Source organism: Puma concolor, chromosome E4 (genome assembly GCF_028749965.1).
Source record: "Puma concolor isolate L17-30 chromosome E4, mPumCon1.1.hap2, whole genome shotgun sequence".
Lineage (NCBI taxonomy): Eukaryota > Metazoa > Chordata > Mammalia > Carnivora > Felidae > Puma > Puma concolor.
The window spans coordinates 70,972,618-70,988,697 of NC_141683.1; the positions used below are offsets into that span (position 1 = coordinate 70,972,618).

The window sequence follows — 16,080 nt, forward strand, 5'->3', positions numbered from 1 at the left end:
GTGGGAGAAGAAAAACCTTGCAAAAAAAGAGCAGTGAGAAAGGAACTGTATCTAGCTCTTTCCACCATCTTTCTGTGCCACCATCATGATGCATGTGAATGTCGTGGCAGATGCTCCCCAAAGCATAACGATACAGAAAAGAGAAGCAAACGCCAGGTTCTTACTAGGCCATGCTCCAAAGACATTGTCCACTTTCTAACTGTGATGATGAAGCATGGTTACAGTGGTGAATTTAAAATCATTGATGATCACAGAATTGGGTAAATTGACGTGAAACTCACAGGCAGGTTAAGCAAGGATGGAGTGACTGGCCCCAGAATTGATGGACAATGCAAAGATCTAGAAAAATGGCAGAACAATCTGCTCAGTTTGGTTTCATTATACTGACCACCTCAGCTACAGTCATGGACCATGAAGAAGGAAGATGAAAACACACAGAAGGGGAAATCCTGGGATTCTTTTTCTAGGGATTTAATACATACGTGCAAATAAAATGCCTCAGTGGAAACAACAACAACAACAACAACCACGAAAAAAAAAAAAAAAAGAAAACAAAATAAGGAACTGTGTTTAGGATATACAAAGAATTCTGAAAACTCAAAAACTAAGAAAACAAACAAACAAATTTTTAAAACAACCAAAGATTTGCACAATTCAAGGAAGATACACAGATGGCAAACAAGCACATGAAAATATGCTCACCATCATCAGTTATTAGGGATATGTATATTGAAACCATAATGAGATATATACTAAATATCCATCCGAATGGCTAGGATTTAAAAAGCTGACAATACTAAGTGTTCATGAATATGTATGTAGGAATTGGTGCTCTCACTGCTGGTGAGAATGGAAAACCGTACAACTCCTTTAGAAAACAATTTCGCAGCTTCATAATAAGGGAATATGAAGGGACATGAGATTTTTAAGGGTGATGAATATGTTAACTGTCTGGATTATGGTTATCATTTCATACGTGTAAACATATGTCAAAACTATCAAATGACACACTTCATATATGAACTAAACTTCATATATGAACTAAAAATGTTGGATACGAAAATCTCTTTCACAGGAAGAAACGTCTAAAACAGTGGATAAGACACAGACGGAAAGAAGGATGTAAAACAATACAAGATGAAGCCAGAGGACTGTGGCCTTTAACCTAATAGCAATGAGAAGTAATAGCTAAGCTTTAAGCAAGGGGGTCCCATGATGAAAGACACATTTTTTAAAACATATACTAATTATGGTTGCAGTATAGACCAAGGTCCTGGGAGGTAGAACGGCAGGAAAAACAGTCCTAAGGTTATTTCAGTCATCTGGGAGAAAAATAATGACCTGACCTGGGTGAAGGCACAGAAGAGAAGCAGAGTTAACAAACACAATAGATGTGCCATTCCCACTAAGAAAGGTACAGTAGAAATGATGACTCTTTGGCTGAGAGGATACAATAGTTCTCCTTTTATTTTAATATAAAACATATTTCTGAGATGAGCAGCTCTATAATACAGCAGTGCTCTATGGTGCAGTAGTAGGCAAGGTGTGCACATATTACTACAGCAATATACGTAAAAAGGCTTCCTACCTTTACAATCCATGCCAAGTTGTTCAATCAGCAACATGAAATTCTTGGAGTAAGGCAACTCACAATGCTCTGAAGCTCTTTCAGATGACTGAATGAAGTCGACAAGGTCATCCATAGAAGTAATTTGCTTTTTGACCTACGAATGAATAATACCATTTCAAAATGTCCCCCAAATATTTATAAAATACACTAGGTGTAGAGAAGTGATAAATAGCCATCTTTTTATAAAAGCAAAAACAGGGGCACCTGACTGGCTCAGTCGGTTGAGCATCCGACTCCATTTTGGCTCAAGTCATGACCTCAGGGTTCCTGAGTTTGAGTCCCACGTTGACCTCCACAATGACAGCATGGAGCCTGCTTGGGATTCTCTCTCCCCCTCTCCCTCGGCCCCTCCCCCACTTGTGCATGCTCTCTCTCAAAATACATTTTAAAAATAAGTGAATGAACATTTAAAAGCGAAACCATAGAGACTTTTTAAAAGAACGGATTTTTATCAAAAAGACACTGTTATCCATAGCTAGTATTTCTAAGTAACTTTTTCACAGCAAATGTCTCTACAACAAAGGAAGATTTTCTATTTTTTCACTACATCTTTCATAAAGTAATTTTTTGCCACTGAACAATATTCCTAACAAATATGTATCAAAATAATATGATAATAAAATAAAATAAATAATAAAATAATAAAATAAAATAAAATAATAAAGAAAATAAAATTAAATAATAAATAAAATAAAATAAAATAAATAATAAATAAAATAAAATTACATTGTCTCTTTTGCATACCTTGTTCTTTTTCTTAGAAATTTTCTTTGCAGGTCTGAAAAAGAGCAACAATTGTTTTCAGTCAAATATTAAATACTTAAAATACAAAGCGTATCTAAACCTATTGTTTCTGATATAAAATCTCTGCATTTGAAACTAATTTTCTACAAAGGGGATTAAACAACAGAGTAACATTAAACAACATCGAAAACATACTACTGCTAATATTAACAAAGGATTAGGTTTATCCAGTTCCAGTATATGTGCTGCTGAAGCAAGCACAACAAAGTACTAACGTTAGGTAAAAACTAACAAAAGCAAAGGAAAATCCTAATGCTACTTGCATTATTTGCTAGGAATAATACCATTGTTTGTGTTGTTGTCATTTTACTAAAAATAAGCTTTTACTGGCACTAAAACCTACTTGGAAAGTGCAAGTTAAGTCCCTATATGAAAGAACCCCTTTTTAACAATCATGATATTAACGTGTTGGAGACTCACTATGCAACTACTCTCTAGGCATTACTATGTGCACTTTACATGTCTTCAAGGTATTTGAAGCCCCACAACAATCCTATGAAGTAGGTTATTATATTAGGTATGTTACACAGGAAGAGAATGAGGCACAGAAAGTCGAAGTGACTTGCCCAAGAAGCCCTAGTCGCTGGCCAAGAACAGACCCTGAATTCAAACCCAGGAATGTGCCTTCAAAGCATCTGTTTTATACTATGTGGTTAAAGTAATACTCCAGTGTTTCTAACTAATATGACAGCAAATGAATCTATATTGTGATTTGATTTCTAGCTATAGTGATACATAACAATTTCTGAATCTTATAGTGATACATAACAATTTCTGAATCTTCTGTATAGTGATACATAACAATTTCTGAATCTGTGTAAGATTTTTTTTACTTGGCAAGATGGGAAATCTACTTTCAATAAACTAAAGATTTGCTTCTTCTAGAGAAGTTCCTCAACAGGCATTCATTCATTCATTCATTCATTCATTCATTCATTCATTCCACTGTTTATCCCCACATTCAACACATACTTATTGAGCATACAATCTGTGTCAATGGCACTGTTGGTACAGGAAGCATGGTTTTGGTAATTTAGAGCTCTCTAGTCCAAAAGGAATAATCTGTTATGGATCACTAGTTTCTTTTCCAATTGTAAATACACAAAATCTTCCCCTTTCCCCAGAACCTAAATAATATTAACTTAATAGAACCAGATACTTTAAAGTCCCTAACAAAATCATAGCTACTTGTGATACTATCAAAGGCACTGGATATCTAAAAATCATCAAGGAAGGATTACTTTTATTCAGAATGGCCTCAGTGTTTGCATACATTTATGATAAGTGTGTGTGTGTACAAATATATACATATAGAACTTATACACATATACTTATATAAACATATATAAGAAATTATACATATAGTTTGTATATTATGCATATACATATATATATAATATGTATGTTATACATATAATATACATATAATAAATATACATATAAGAAATTATACAGCCATATATATAAATATATATATAAATATATATTGAATTTAATTAATTATTTAATTTAATTTAATTTAAGTATTAAATTAAATTAATTGACTTATTTTAAATTATTTAATTATTTTATTAAATTAATTAATTTAATTAAATTAATTAATTTAATTTAATATATTTAATATATAAATATATATATATATATATACTTGCATATATACATATATATTTTTAAATCTGCACATTCAATTGTATGAGAATACCCCATTGTGGAACCAATTCAGAATAAACCAACTTCTTGCACAAAATCACATGAATAAGAGTACTAAAGACAATTACTATAATTTTTTTTTCAACGTTTATTTTTTTTTTTGGGGGACAGAGAGAGACAGAGCATGAACGGGGGAGGGGCAGAGAGAGAGGGAGACACAGAATCGGAAACAGGCTCCAGGCTCTGAGCCATCAGCCCAGAGCCTGACGCGGGGCTCGAACTCACGGACCGCGAGATCGTGACCTGGCTGAAGTCGGACGCTCAACCGACTGCGCCACCCAGGCGCCCCTATCATTTTTAAAAGATAATGTAATACAATCAAAAAACTTCCTAATGTTTGGAAACGCAAACAAAATTAAATTAACTAACCATGTCTATATCTATTGATCATTTCCAACAGAATACATTCTCTAAAAGCTCCCATCTTAAAATAAAAAGAGAGAGAAAATGCCTTTGCAATTCACATTCTTTTTCAGTTATCATCCATTACTCTATTACCTTTCCCAATTAAAATGCTCTAAGGAGTTGTTTACACTTACTCATCTTCCATGCTTCCATGGTGACTACTGAAACTGCTCCTTGACAAAGTCACTTACCCTCAGCACAACTTTTCAAGCAGGGTGTTTGATATGTTGAGTATTTCTTGCTTTAGCTTGGACCTACCTACACTACAGCATTTTATTTCCACAAAGGTAATCACTGCTAAAATTCCTTCACAGGCACATAAAGAATTTACAGATTTTACCTGCTTTCATGCTGATCCTTTTCACTGAAATGACTGCCATCATTCTTTTGTAGTGGACCACCAGTTAGGGCATCTGCCTTCTGCAACACTGGTGTGATCACAGATCCTTCTGATGTCCCTTTTTCATTTTCACCTCTCTTTAACTTCTTCATATGTAAACCACGTTCCCTCCTTAAAAAAAAAAAAAACAAAGCCATTAAAAAGCCATAAAAAAGCCAATGTTTTCTAATAATTTTACTGATAAAGAATAAAAAGACAATTTTCATCAAGTTCTGAATTTTACCCATCTGACTTAATTTGACTAATTCAGAGAACAGTGTTGAAGTACCAACCATACACAAGGAAATACTCATCTGGTGCTTCAAACACAGATAAATATACAATTAGAATACAATGCGATTTGTAAGAATTGACATGTGAAAAGCTGTAAGTGAGGACAAGAAAGGCTTTACTGAAGAGGGAAAATAAACAGCAGAGGTCACCAGGGAAAAAAACAGGAGAAAACCATTTTCTTAGAGATTAGAATGTGAGCACAAAGATTACACAGATGGCATCTAGGTGCCTTGAAAGGAAAAAGTATAAGCTTTTAGGAACTTGGAAAAAAAAAAAAACATAAAATACATGGAAGCAAGTAGTAAGAGATCAGTCAGGAAAGATTCTGAAGAACCTTGAAGGTTACACTAAAAAGTTAGAGTTCATTGCCTAAAGGCAGTGACTCTTAGACATGGGAGTAATAACTAGATTTGTGCTCTATTTTTGGCTTTGCTTTTAAATATAAGAATGCTTAATTTCAACAAAGTTTTAAAGTAGCATGAGGTCCATATAAAATGAAAGAAGAAATCAGGGAAATATCTTAGGGGAAAAACTACTTTTAAAATACCCATATGTCAGAGCGATATCAGTATGATAGCTGAACAAGATGTACCTTGTTGTGTCTCCCCACCTACAACAAACTGGCATCTTATCCACCCACGGGCAAAACTGCCTTTGCAGGAGCTGTGGGAATCTAGCACCATATTCCAAGGGACCGAGGAAAGGTCTTGCCTACCCGTGCATCAGGTAACAGGCAGACATACTACAGTCTAATCTGTGGACCTAGCAATAGCCCATAAAGTGCCTCCAGCCCCTCCCTCTCAGCCACATCTGGGAGTCCCTCCCTAGAAAACACTCTCTAAGATGATCACCCATGGATGAGAGAGCCTTTTTGGAAAACCAGGTGTCCTGCAGAGAATTTCCAGCATACCACCGGAGCAAAAAAGTCAGGTTTGGACACACTGAAGAGGTAGTCATTAAAGACTGGAGGAAGTGACTGCTACTTCAAACGCAAAGACAGCAATGCAAAACTGCAAAGAATATAAAATATCAAGGAAATAGGATACCATCAAAGGATCACAATAATCTTCCAGTAATCAATCGGAAACACATGGAGATCTGTAATTTATTCAAAAGAGAATTCAAAAATAGCAGTTTTATGGAAACTCAGTGAGTTACAAGAAAAACACAAAAAGCCAATTCAATAAAATCAGAAAAACACTCTATGAATAAAATGAGAAGCTTAACAAAGAGCTGGAAATAGTAAAAGCTAACTAAACAAAAATCCTGGAGCTGAAGAGTATAATGAAGGAGATGAAAAAAGCAAGAGTGATCACTGACAGGAAATGGATCAAGCAAAAAAAAATGTGAATTGAAAGACAGAAACTATCAATTTATCCAGTCAGCAGAGAACAAAGTCAAAAGAATGAAAAAGAGTGAGGAAAGACTATGTGACTACAAGTGAACCCTCATAAGGCTATTAGCAATGTCTCAGCAGAAACCTTCCATGCAAGGAGGCAGTGGGATTACATATTAAAAGTGCTAAGAGAAAAAAGACTACCAATCAATAATACTTTACTCAGCAAAATTATCCTTCAGAAATCAAATAGAATAAATACATTTGATACACCACATTAACAGGATAAAAAAAAAATCATATCATCATCCCAGCATGGGAGAAAAAAGCATTTGACAAAATTCAACATCTTTTCAGGATAAAAACTCTCAACAATGTGGGTACTGAATTTTCACACCTGGACATAATGAAGCCCAATATGATAAGCCCATAGCCAACATCATATGCAGTGGTAAAAAACGGAAAGCTTTTACTCTAAGTTCAAGAACAAGGCAAAGTTGCCCACTTGACTACTCCTATTCAACAGGATAGAGGAAGTCCTAGCCAAAGCAGTCAGGCAAGAAAAGGAAATAAAGGCACCCAAATCAGAAAAGAAGAAATAAAACTGTCTTTGTTTGCAGATGATATGTTATTATATATAGAAAATCCTGAAGATACCACCAAAAAGCTGTTTGTTCCAAGGATGAAGGATACAAAATCAACATAAAGATGCAGGGGTGCCTTGGTGGCTCAGTCAGTTAAGCTTCTGACTTCGGCTAAGTTCATGATCTCGTGGTTTGTGGTTCAAGCCCCCTATTGGGCTCTGTGCTGACAGTTCAGAGCCTGGAGCCTGCTTTGGATTCTCTCTCTCTCTCTCTCTCTGTCTCTGTCTCTCTACCCCTCCCCTGTTCACACTCTGTCTCTTTAGCCTCTACTACAAAGCTGTGATCATCAAGACAGTATGGTATTGGCACAAAAACAGACACACAGACCGATGGAATAGAATAGAAACCCCAGAGGTGAACCCACAAATGTATGGCCAACTAAACATTGACAAAGCAGGAAAGAGTATCCCATGAGAAAAAAAGACAGTCTCTTTCTTCTGGGAGAACTGGACAGCAACATGCAGAAGAATGAATCTAGACGACTTTTCTTACACCATACACACAAATAAACTCAAAATGGATGAAGGACCTGACTGTGAGACAGGAAACCATCAAAACTCTTGAGGAGAAAGCAGGAAAAAAACCTCTTTGACCTCCGCCGCAGCAATTTCTTACTTGACATATCCCCAAAGGCAAGGGAATGGAAAGCAAAAATAAACTATTGGGACCTCGTCAAGATAAAAATCTTCTGCACTGCAAAGGAATCAATCCACAAAACCGAAAGGCAACCGACAGAATGGGAGAAGATATTTGCAAATGACATATCACATAAAGGAAGGGCTAATATCCAGAACCTGTAAAGAACTCACCAAACCCCACACCCACAAAACAAATAATCCAGGGAAGAAATGGGCAGAAGACATGAATAGACACTTTTCCAAAGAAGACATCCAGATGGACAACAGACACATGGAAAGATGCTCAACGTCACTCCTCATCAGGGAAATACTAATCTAAACCACACTGAGATATGACCTCACGCTGGTCAGAGTGGCTAAAATGAACAAATCAGGAGACTACAGATGCTGGCCAGGATGTGGAGAAACAGGAACCCTCTTGCACTGTTGGTGGGAATGCAAACTGGTGCAGCCACTCTGGAAAACAGCGTAGAGCTTCCTAAAATAATTAAAAATAGAACAACCCTAGGACCCAGCAATAGCACTGCTGGGAATTTACCCAAGGGATACAGGAGTGCTGATGCTTAGGGGCACATGTACCCCAATGTATACAGTAGCACTTTCAGCAATCGCCAAATTATGGAAAGAGCCTAAATGTCCATCACCCAACGAATGGAGAAAGAAGATGTGGTTTATATATACAGTGGAATACTACTTGGCAATGAGAAAGAGTGAAATCTGGCCATTTTCAACAACGTGGATGGAACTGGAGGGTATTATGCAAAGTGAAATAAGTCAGGCAGAGAAAGACAGATACCATATGATTTCACCTATATGTGGATCCTGAGAAACTCGACAGGAGACCATGGGTGGGGGGTCGGGGAAAAAAAGTTACAGAGAGGGAGGGAGGCAAACAATAAGAGACTCGTAAACACTGAGAATAAACTAAGGGTTGATAGGAGGTGGGGGAGAGGGGAAAGTGGGTGATAGGCATTGAGAAGGGCACCTGTTGGGATGAGCACTGGGTGTTGTATGGAAACCAATTTGACAATAGATTATATTTAGTAAAAAGAAATTACAAAATCAGCATCAAGAGATCAGTTGCATTTCTAAACAATAACAATGAAATAGCTGACAAAGAAATATAAGGAAAAAAAATCCCCTTCCCCAAAGCATCAAAAAGAACAAAATACTTTGGAATAAATTTAATCAAGGATTTCTGAAAGATAGGTACAGTAAAAACTACAAGACATTGGTAAAAGAAACAGCAGAGACACAAACAAATGGGAAGATACCCCGTTGTTTATGGATTCAAAAAATTAGCATCATTAAATATCCACGTTACCTGAAACCACCCACAGAGTCAATGCAATCCTTGTCAAAATTCCAATGACCTTTTTCACAGAAATAGGAAAAGCATTCCTCAAATGTGTAAGGAACAAGAAAGACCCCAAATAGCCAAAACAATCCTAAGAAAGAAGAACAAAGCTGGAAGCATCACACTTGCTGGTGTCACACTATTACAAAGTTATGGTAACAAAAACCATATGAAGTTGCGCAAAAACAAGCACAAAGATGAATGAAACAGAATCAAGAACCCAGAAATAAACCCATGCATAAAGTCAACTAAAAACCCATGCATAAAGTCTCTTTGTTGAGAGACCCAAGAATACTCAAAAGAGAAAAGGTAATCTCTTCAATACATGAAGGTGAGAAAACTGGATATTAACATGCAAAAGAATAAAACTGTGCCTCTACCTGACACCACTCACAAAAGTCAACCCAAACGCAAATAAAGACTCCTATATAAAATCTTAAATCATAAAACTCCTAGAAGAAAACAGAGGATAAAAGCTCCTTGACATAGATCTTACAAATGATTTAGGATAGGACATCCAAAGTACAAGCAATAAAAGCAAAAACAACCAATGCAATCAGCAATGTTTCTGCACAGCAAAAGAAACAAGCAACATGACGGAAAGGCAACCTATGGAAAGGATGAAGACATTTGCAAGCTACAAATATGAAAAACGTCAATATCTAAAATGTGTGAGGAATTCGTACAATTCAACAGCTAAAAGCAAATATAATTAAAAACTGGGCAAGGCACCTTAAAAGACGTCTCTCCTCAAAACATATTCAAATAGCCAAGGGTACACAAGAAGGTGCTCGATATCACTATTCATCAGGGAAATGCAAATCAAAACTGCAGTATATAGATATCACTTTGACCTATTAAAATGGCTATTGTCAAAAAGACAAGAGATATCGTTGGCAAGGATGTACAGGAAAGGAATTCCTTGTACTCCTGTAGGACTGTAAATTGGGACAGCCACTACGTAAAACAGTATGGTGGCTCCTCAACAAACTAAAAATAGAACCTCCATATGAGCCAATAATCCCATTTCTGGGTATATGTCTTAAAGACATGACATCCTTACCTTGGAGAGATATCTGCAGCCCTATGTTTATTGCAGCATTATTTACAATAGTCAAGAAACATGGGGCGCCTGGGTGGCTCAGTCGGTTAAGTGGCCGACTTCGGCCCAGGTCATGATCTCGCGGTCCGTGAGTTCAAGCCCCGCGTCGGGTTCTGTGCTGACAGCTCAGAGCCTGGAGCCTGTTTCAGATTCTGTGTCTCCCTCTCTCTGACCCTCCCCCGTTCATGCTTTGTCTCTCTCTGTCTCAAAAATAAATAAACGCTAAAAAAAAAATTAAAAAAATAGTCAAGAAACAACCTGAGCATCCATCAGTGGATCCATGGATTAAAAAATATGGTATACAGTTACAATGGAATATTTTCAGCCACAAACAAGAAGGAAATCCTGCCAGTTGTGACAACATGAGTGAAACTTGAGGGCTTTATCCTTAGTGAAAAGAAGTCAGACACAGGAAGACAAACACTGTATGATCTGACTTATATGTGGAATTAAAAAAAAATTGCACGAAAAACAGAACAGACTGGTGGTTTCCAGGGTTAGGAGGCTGTGAGAAATGGGTAGATATTGGTCAAAGGGTACAAACTACCTGTCACAAGATTAATTAATTCTGGGTATTTAATGTGCAGGATGGTGATTACAGTGAACAATACTGTATCATATCATTTGAAAGTTGCTACAAGACTAGATCATCACAAACAAGAAATGATATTTATGTGAGATGATGGAACTATTAACACTATTGTGGTAATCATTTGACAATATAAAAGTGTATCAAATTAATACAGGTACACCTTACAGTTACACAGATGTATGTTACTTATATCTCATAAATCTGGAAAAACTTCAAAAATTCAAAAGTACTCATATGTTATTATCTATCGCTCAGAAATAACAATCATCTGATTAGTTATGCTTTTGTTTAAAAAAAAATGGTTTGCGGCGCCTGGATGGCTCAGTACGTTAAGTGTATGACTTTGGCTCGGTTTGTGATCTAAGGGTTTGTGGCTTCGAGCCCCACATCAGGCTGTGTGCTGACATCCCAGAGTCTGGAGCCTGCTTCGGAATCTTTGCCTCCCCTTCTCTCTGCCCGTCCCCAACTCTCACTTTGTCTCTCTCCAAATGAATAAACATTTAAAAAAATTTTTAAAAATGATTTGGTAACTTTTGCATACTTTTCGCCTAATATCTAATCCTGATAGGAAAAAAATGGGGGATTCACCAAAAAGAAAATTATAATTCTGTTTTCATGGACTAAATGCATGCAACAGAATATTATTACCATACAGCTACGTACATTTCCAAAAATAATGAAATTTCCCACAGATTATTTAGGACTTAAACATGAGCCCCGAAGAGCACCAAAAACAAAAACAAAACGAACAATTGTGGTTTTTTTCAAAAAACTGTTATACAGATAACTTTTTTCGTGGAAATAACATCCAAGAAAAGAAGAATCTTTGTGAAAGCAATTATCACCTCTCGACCCAAACTTCAAAAATGAATCTGTAATTATAGTATTTGAAATAGCTTTCATTTTGAACCCAGTCAATAGAAGCAACTTTTAAGTAGAAAACATCTGGTGAAAGCCACCTCCAACTTAGAAAAAACAAAACAAAACAAAACAAAACCAAAAGAAACCCTAACACGTAGCCATGGTAACAAGAAGCCAGCAGAATCAGTTTTAAATGTGTTAATCAATGCCCACCAGCCCTACTCACCAACCAATCCATTTCAGCTCCTTCCTTCTGAAAGACAGCGAATATAAAGGACAACAATGACTCCAATACACATGCTTCAGCGTGCCAACCAATCCACAACAGTCTCACCCAAATAAGCATGGTGCTTCAGATGATGAAAAACCATTTAATTTTCTGAAAGTCCCCTAATTTTTAAACTCCACTCTTCCCCAAACCCTGTATAAGAATAGCAGACTGCTCTGTTAAAAAAGACTATACCTAACCAGCATAGCTCGCTCTTATTTGGAAGTGATCAATTCCAACTTCATCTTTTTATTTCAGATATTGAGGGCTCATAATCTTTGGCAAGAATTTTTAAAGTCCTATAATAATTTGCCACCATATTTTAGTTTCCTTAATAATTATAAAGGAAGTTTGCTATTTCTTTGATACATTTCACCATAATTAAAACTAACATAAATACAACTAAAAGAGCAAGTAGGAAGTAAACACAATATTGGGCCCCCCAAAATCCAAAAACTGTATATAACTGACAGGTTCAGTTGTCAGAATGAACCCACGCCAAAGTTGGTCAAGGTGGGGGCTAGTATTATGTTAAAAACTATACACACAAGTTAAACTCCGTTCACTCAATAAACATTATTGAATAAGTACTATATAGACTAGAACATTTTCTAGGCACTGAGGACATGGCAATGAACAGATAACAATCCTACTCATGAGTGAAGTAAACATACAATAACAATAAGCTACACAGGCAAAATATACAGTATTAGAGGAGAAAAACTAAAGCAGAGAAATCACATTTTGATGTGTTACAGGGAAAAGGGTAGTTGAAGTACTAGTCAGGATGGCCAAGAAAGGCCTTGCTGAGAAAGTGACTTTTAAGCAAAAACCTGAAAGGAGAAACAAACAAAAAAGGAAAAAGCAAGCCATGAGGTATCTGAGGGAAAGCATTCCAGATAGAGTGAACAGCAAGGACAGAAGTATGTCCGAAGTACTTAAAGAGTAGTGAGAAATCAGTATGGCTGGACAGAATGAAAGGGGTAGAAAAGAGTTCAAATCAGAGAGAGAGAAGGAGACACCTGATCATGTCCAGGCCTTGTCGGCATTAGGAAGAGTTTTGGCATGTACTCTGAGCGAAATGGGAGGCAATTAGGCTTGGAGCAGAGGAAGGACACAATCCGACTTACGTTTTACTAGATCCAATGTGTTTAGAATTAACGGAAACAGAGGAAAAACAAAAGAAGAAACAAACAAACAAGAAGACCATTTAGTTACCTATTACACCAATATAAAAAACAGATGATAGTCTATTGGTCATGGAAGATGTGTTTGGATTCTCGATATATTTGAAGGAAGACATGACAAGATTTGCTGACAGATGAGATGTGATGTGTATGAAAAAGAAAAAGAAAAGAGAAAGAAAAAGTGAAAGAAAAAAGAAAAAAAAAGACAGGAGTCAAAGATGACACCAAGTTTTTTAGCAGAGCAACACGTAGAACTGTTATTAACTCAATTAGGAAAGACATGAAAGGCAAATATTAAGAAAGAATATCAGGAGCTCAATTTGGGACATGTTAAGTTTGCAATAGCTATCCAGAAAGAGATATCAAGTAGGCAGTTTGATATGCGGGCCTGGAATTATGGAGAGAGATCCGGGCTGGAGATGTAAACTTGAGGATCATTAGAATATACAAGATAGTAAAAGTCAAGAGAAGGAAAATCAAAGGCAAATTCCTGGAAGACATCAATGGGTTAAAAGGTGGTGGACGAGAAGAAACAAGTAAATCAGGCTGAGGTGTACAGACTAGAAAGGCAGCGGGAAAATCAGGTGAGTGAGTGATAGCCTACAAGCAACATGGAGACAGAATTTTGGAGGAGAGAGTTTTCCATTGGGTCAAATATCGCTGAAAGGTTAAGTAAAATGAGATGTATGAAATTGTTTAGATTTATTAAAGTGAAAATCGGTGGTAACCTTGAAAAAACAATTCTGGAGGAGTGAGAGGGAAAATTGCTACAATGAATTCAAGAGTGGATGGGAGGGAGGGAAATCAGGATCAGAGAGTGAAGAAGGCTGTTGACAGATTTCATAGCTAAGTGGAATGGTCATGGTTGATCTAATTTTCTATTATTGCTGTAGTTTTCAATTGTTACATACTGATTAGGTAGTATTTTTGTAATATTTGGAAGTCTTAAAAATTGCATATATGTAACACTAGGTTTTGTTTTTTGTTTTTTTTTTTGTTTTTGTTTTTTTTTTTGCTTTTTTAAAATGCCAGACCAAGGTACAAAATAACTCACAAAATTGTACACTGAGAAGACTCCTTAAATTTTTTCTAGATATATATAAGCTGATTACGATTTTTCTCATGCTTAGAAAGACCACAGAAAAACGAAGTTTCAAGGGCAGTATTTCGTGCTTGATAAAAATTATTAAACTCTAAGGGCACCTGGGTGGCCCAGTCCACAAAGCATCCAACTCTCGATTTCAGCTCAGGACATGATCTCTAGGTTCTGTAGCTTCGAGCTCTGCACTGACAGCATGGAGCCTCCTTGGGATTCTCTCTCTCCCTCTCTCTTTGCTCCTCCCCCACTCATGTGTGCATGCTCTCTCTCTCTCTCTCTCTCAAAATAAACAAACATTTTTAAAACGTCACCCAACTCTAGGATATTTTATACTATCCAAAGTAATGAGTCATATTAAAATTTTATGTACAGAAGTAAAAGGAGTTGGGAATGCAGAAAATTGTCCTACTTTGTAAACTGAATTGTCACAAATTGTATAGCATGAAGGCACTGTTGAAAAATTTGGTGTGGTTCATGTTGAAATATATTCTCTAAAAAGGCAGGATAATGGCATGCAAGCAAGGTACCTTTATGAAAACGATTCATTGCATTACCAGCATCTTGGTTTATAGCACAGGGGCCATGAAATGTTTATATAGAATATGAGACATGTTGCCACGTGAATCCTCTTGGCAATAATCAGATTAAGTTGAGGGTCCAACATTGGAGCACTCATGCACTGGGAAACAAAACCAAAAATCTAATAACTAGCAATTTTGTTGGTAGACTGCCAGTGTAGCAGGGAACTTCCGTTTGCAATTCAGGAGATATTCAAAGTATTCTAACAAAATGTGCATAAGACATGACGTCAAACCAAACCAAATGCTTTAAATATACTTTGTTAAACCATCAGTACACATAGACCTAAATTCATTTTTTAAAATGGTCACATACTCCATTACTTTATAGAAGTGAAACGTTACTTCCTTATTAATGAATGGATATTTAGCCTATCTCTGGGGCCCCTAGGTGGCTCAGTCTGGTGAGCATCTGACTGTTGATGTTGGCTCAGGTCATGATCTTGTGGTCGTGAGATCGAGCCCTGTGTTGGCCTCTGCACTGTTAACGTGGAGTCTGCTTGGGATTCTCTCTCTCTCCCTCTCTGTCTCTGCTCCCCCTCAATGCTTGGGCTCCCGAGTGTGCACATTCTCTGTCTGTCTCTCAAAATAAGTCAATAAACATTTAGACTATCTCCTTCACATATATCCTTCACATATACATGTGACTATATCCTTCACATATACAATATCCTTCACATATACATGTAACATATATATATATGTAACCTTAATATATCTGTCCTATTTTGTATATGTATAATATATAATAAATGCCCTTATAGTGTATGTGTGTGTGTGTGTGTGTGTGTGTGTGTGTGTTTGCACGTGCAGGCACACGCGCTTGCTTATAGAAGTCACGTATTTCAGAAGGACCCAGTCCTGGCAATGAAACCATTGGAATAAAGAGATGGCCTACCTGAAATATTTTTCTCACGTTATATTATTTATTTTTGACAGTGACAGAGACAGAGCACAAGCAGGGGAGGGGCAGAGAAAGAGGGAGACACAGAATCTGAAGCAGGCTCCAGGCTCTGAGCTGTTAGCACAGAGCCTGACACAAGGCTCAAGATCGTGAGTGCAAGATCATGACCTGAGCCGAAGTTGGATGCTTACCCAACTGTGCCACCCAGGTGTCCCGACATATTTGAAATTTTGAAATACACTGCTAAATCACCTTTCAGAAAGGAGTTACGAATTTCATCTAACCACAGTGT

General features: G+C 36.8%; 1 protein-coding gene and 1 pseudogene across 10 annotated transcripts in view; one reads left to right on the plus strand and one right to left on the minus strand.

Moving 5' to 3' along the window:
* LOC147572807 (ankyrin repeat domain-containing protein 26-like) overlaps positions 1–16,080 on the minus strand; it is a 626,452-nt gene that overhangs the window by 384,906 nt on the left and 225,466 nt on the right. For 9 of the 10 annotated variants that reach the window (XR_015245799.1, XR_015245800.1, XR_015245802.1 and 6 more), the window contains 3 exons: positions 4,890–5,060; positions 2,375–2,408; positions 1,589–1,724 (listed from right to left, as the gene is read on the minus strand). The exons of the other annotated variant lie outside the window; for it this stretch is intronic. Coding sequence is in view for 2 of the 9 variants with exons in the window: in XM_086693296.1 (XP_086549422.1) it covers positions 1,589–1,724; positions 2,375–2,408; positions 4,890–5,060 (341 nt within the window). In the remaining 7 variants the exon portion in view is untranslated. The remainder of the gene's footprint in view (positions 1–1,588; positions 1,725–2,374; positions 2,409–4,889; positions 5,061–16,080) is intronic. 10 annotated transcript variants of the gene reach the window in all.
* LOC147572813 (small ribosomal subunit protein uS8 pseudogene) lies at positions 86–467 on the plus strand (annotated as a pseudogene).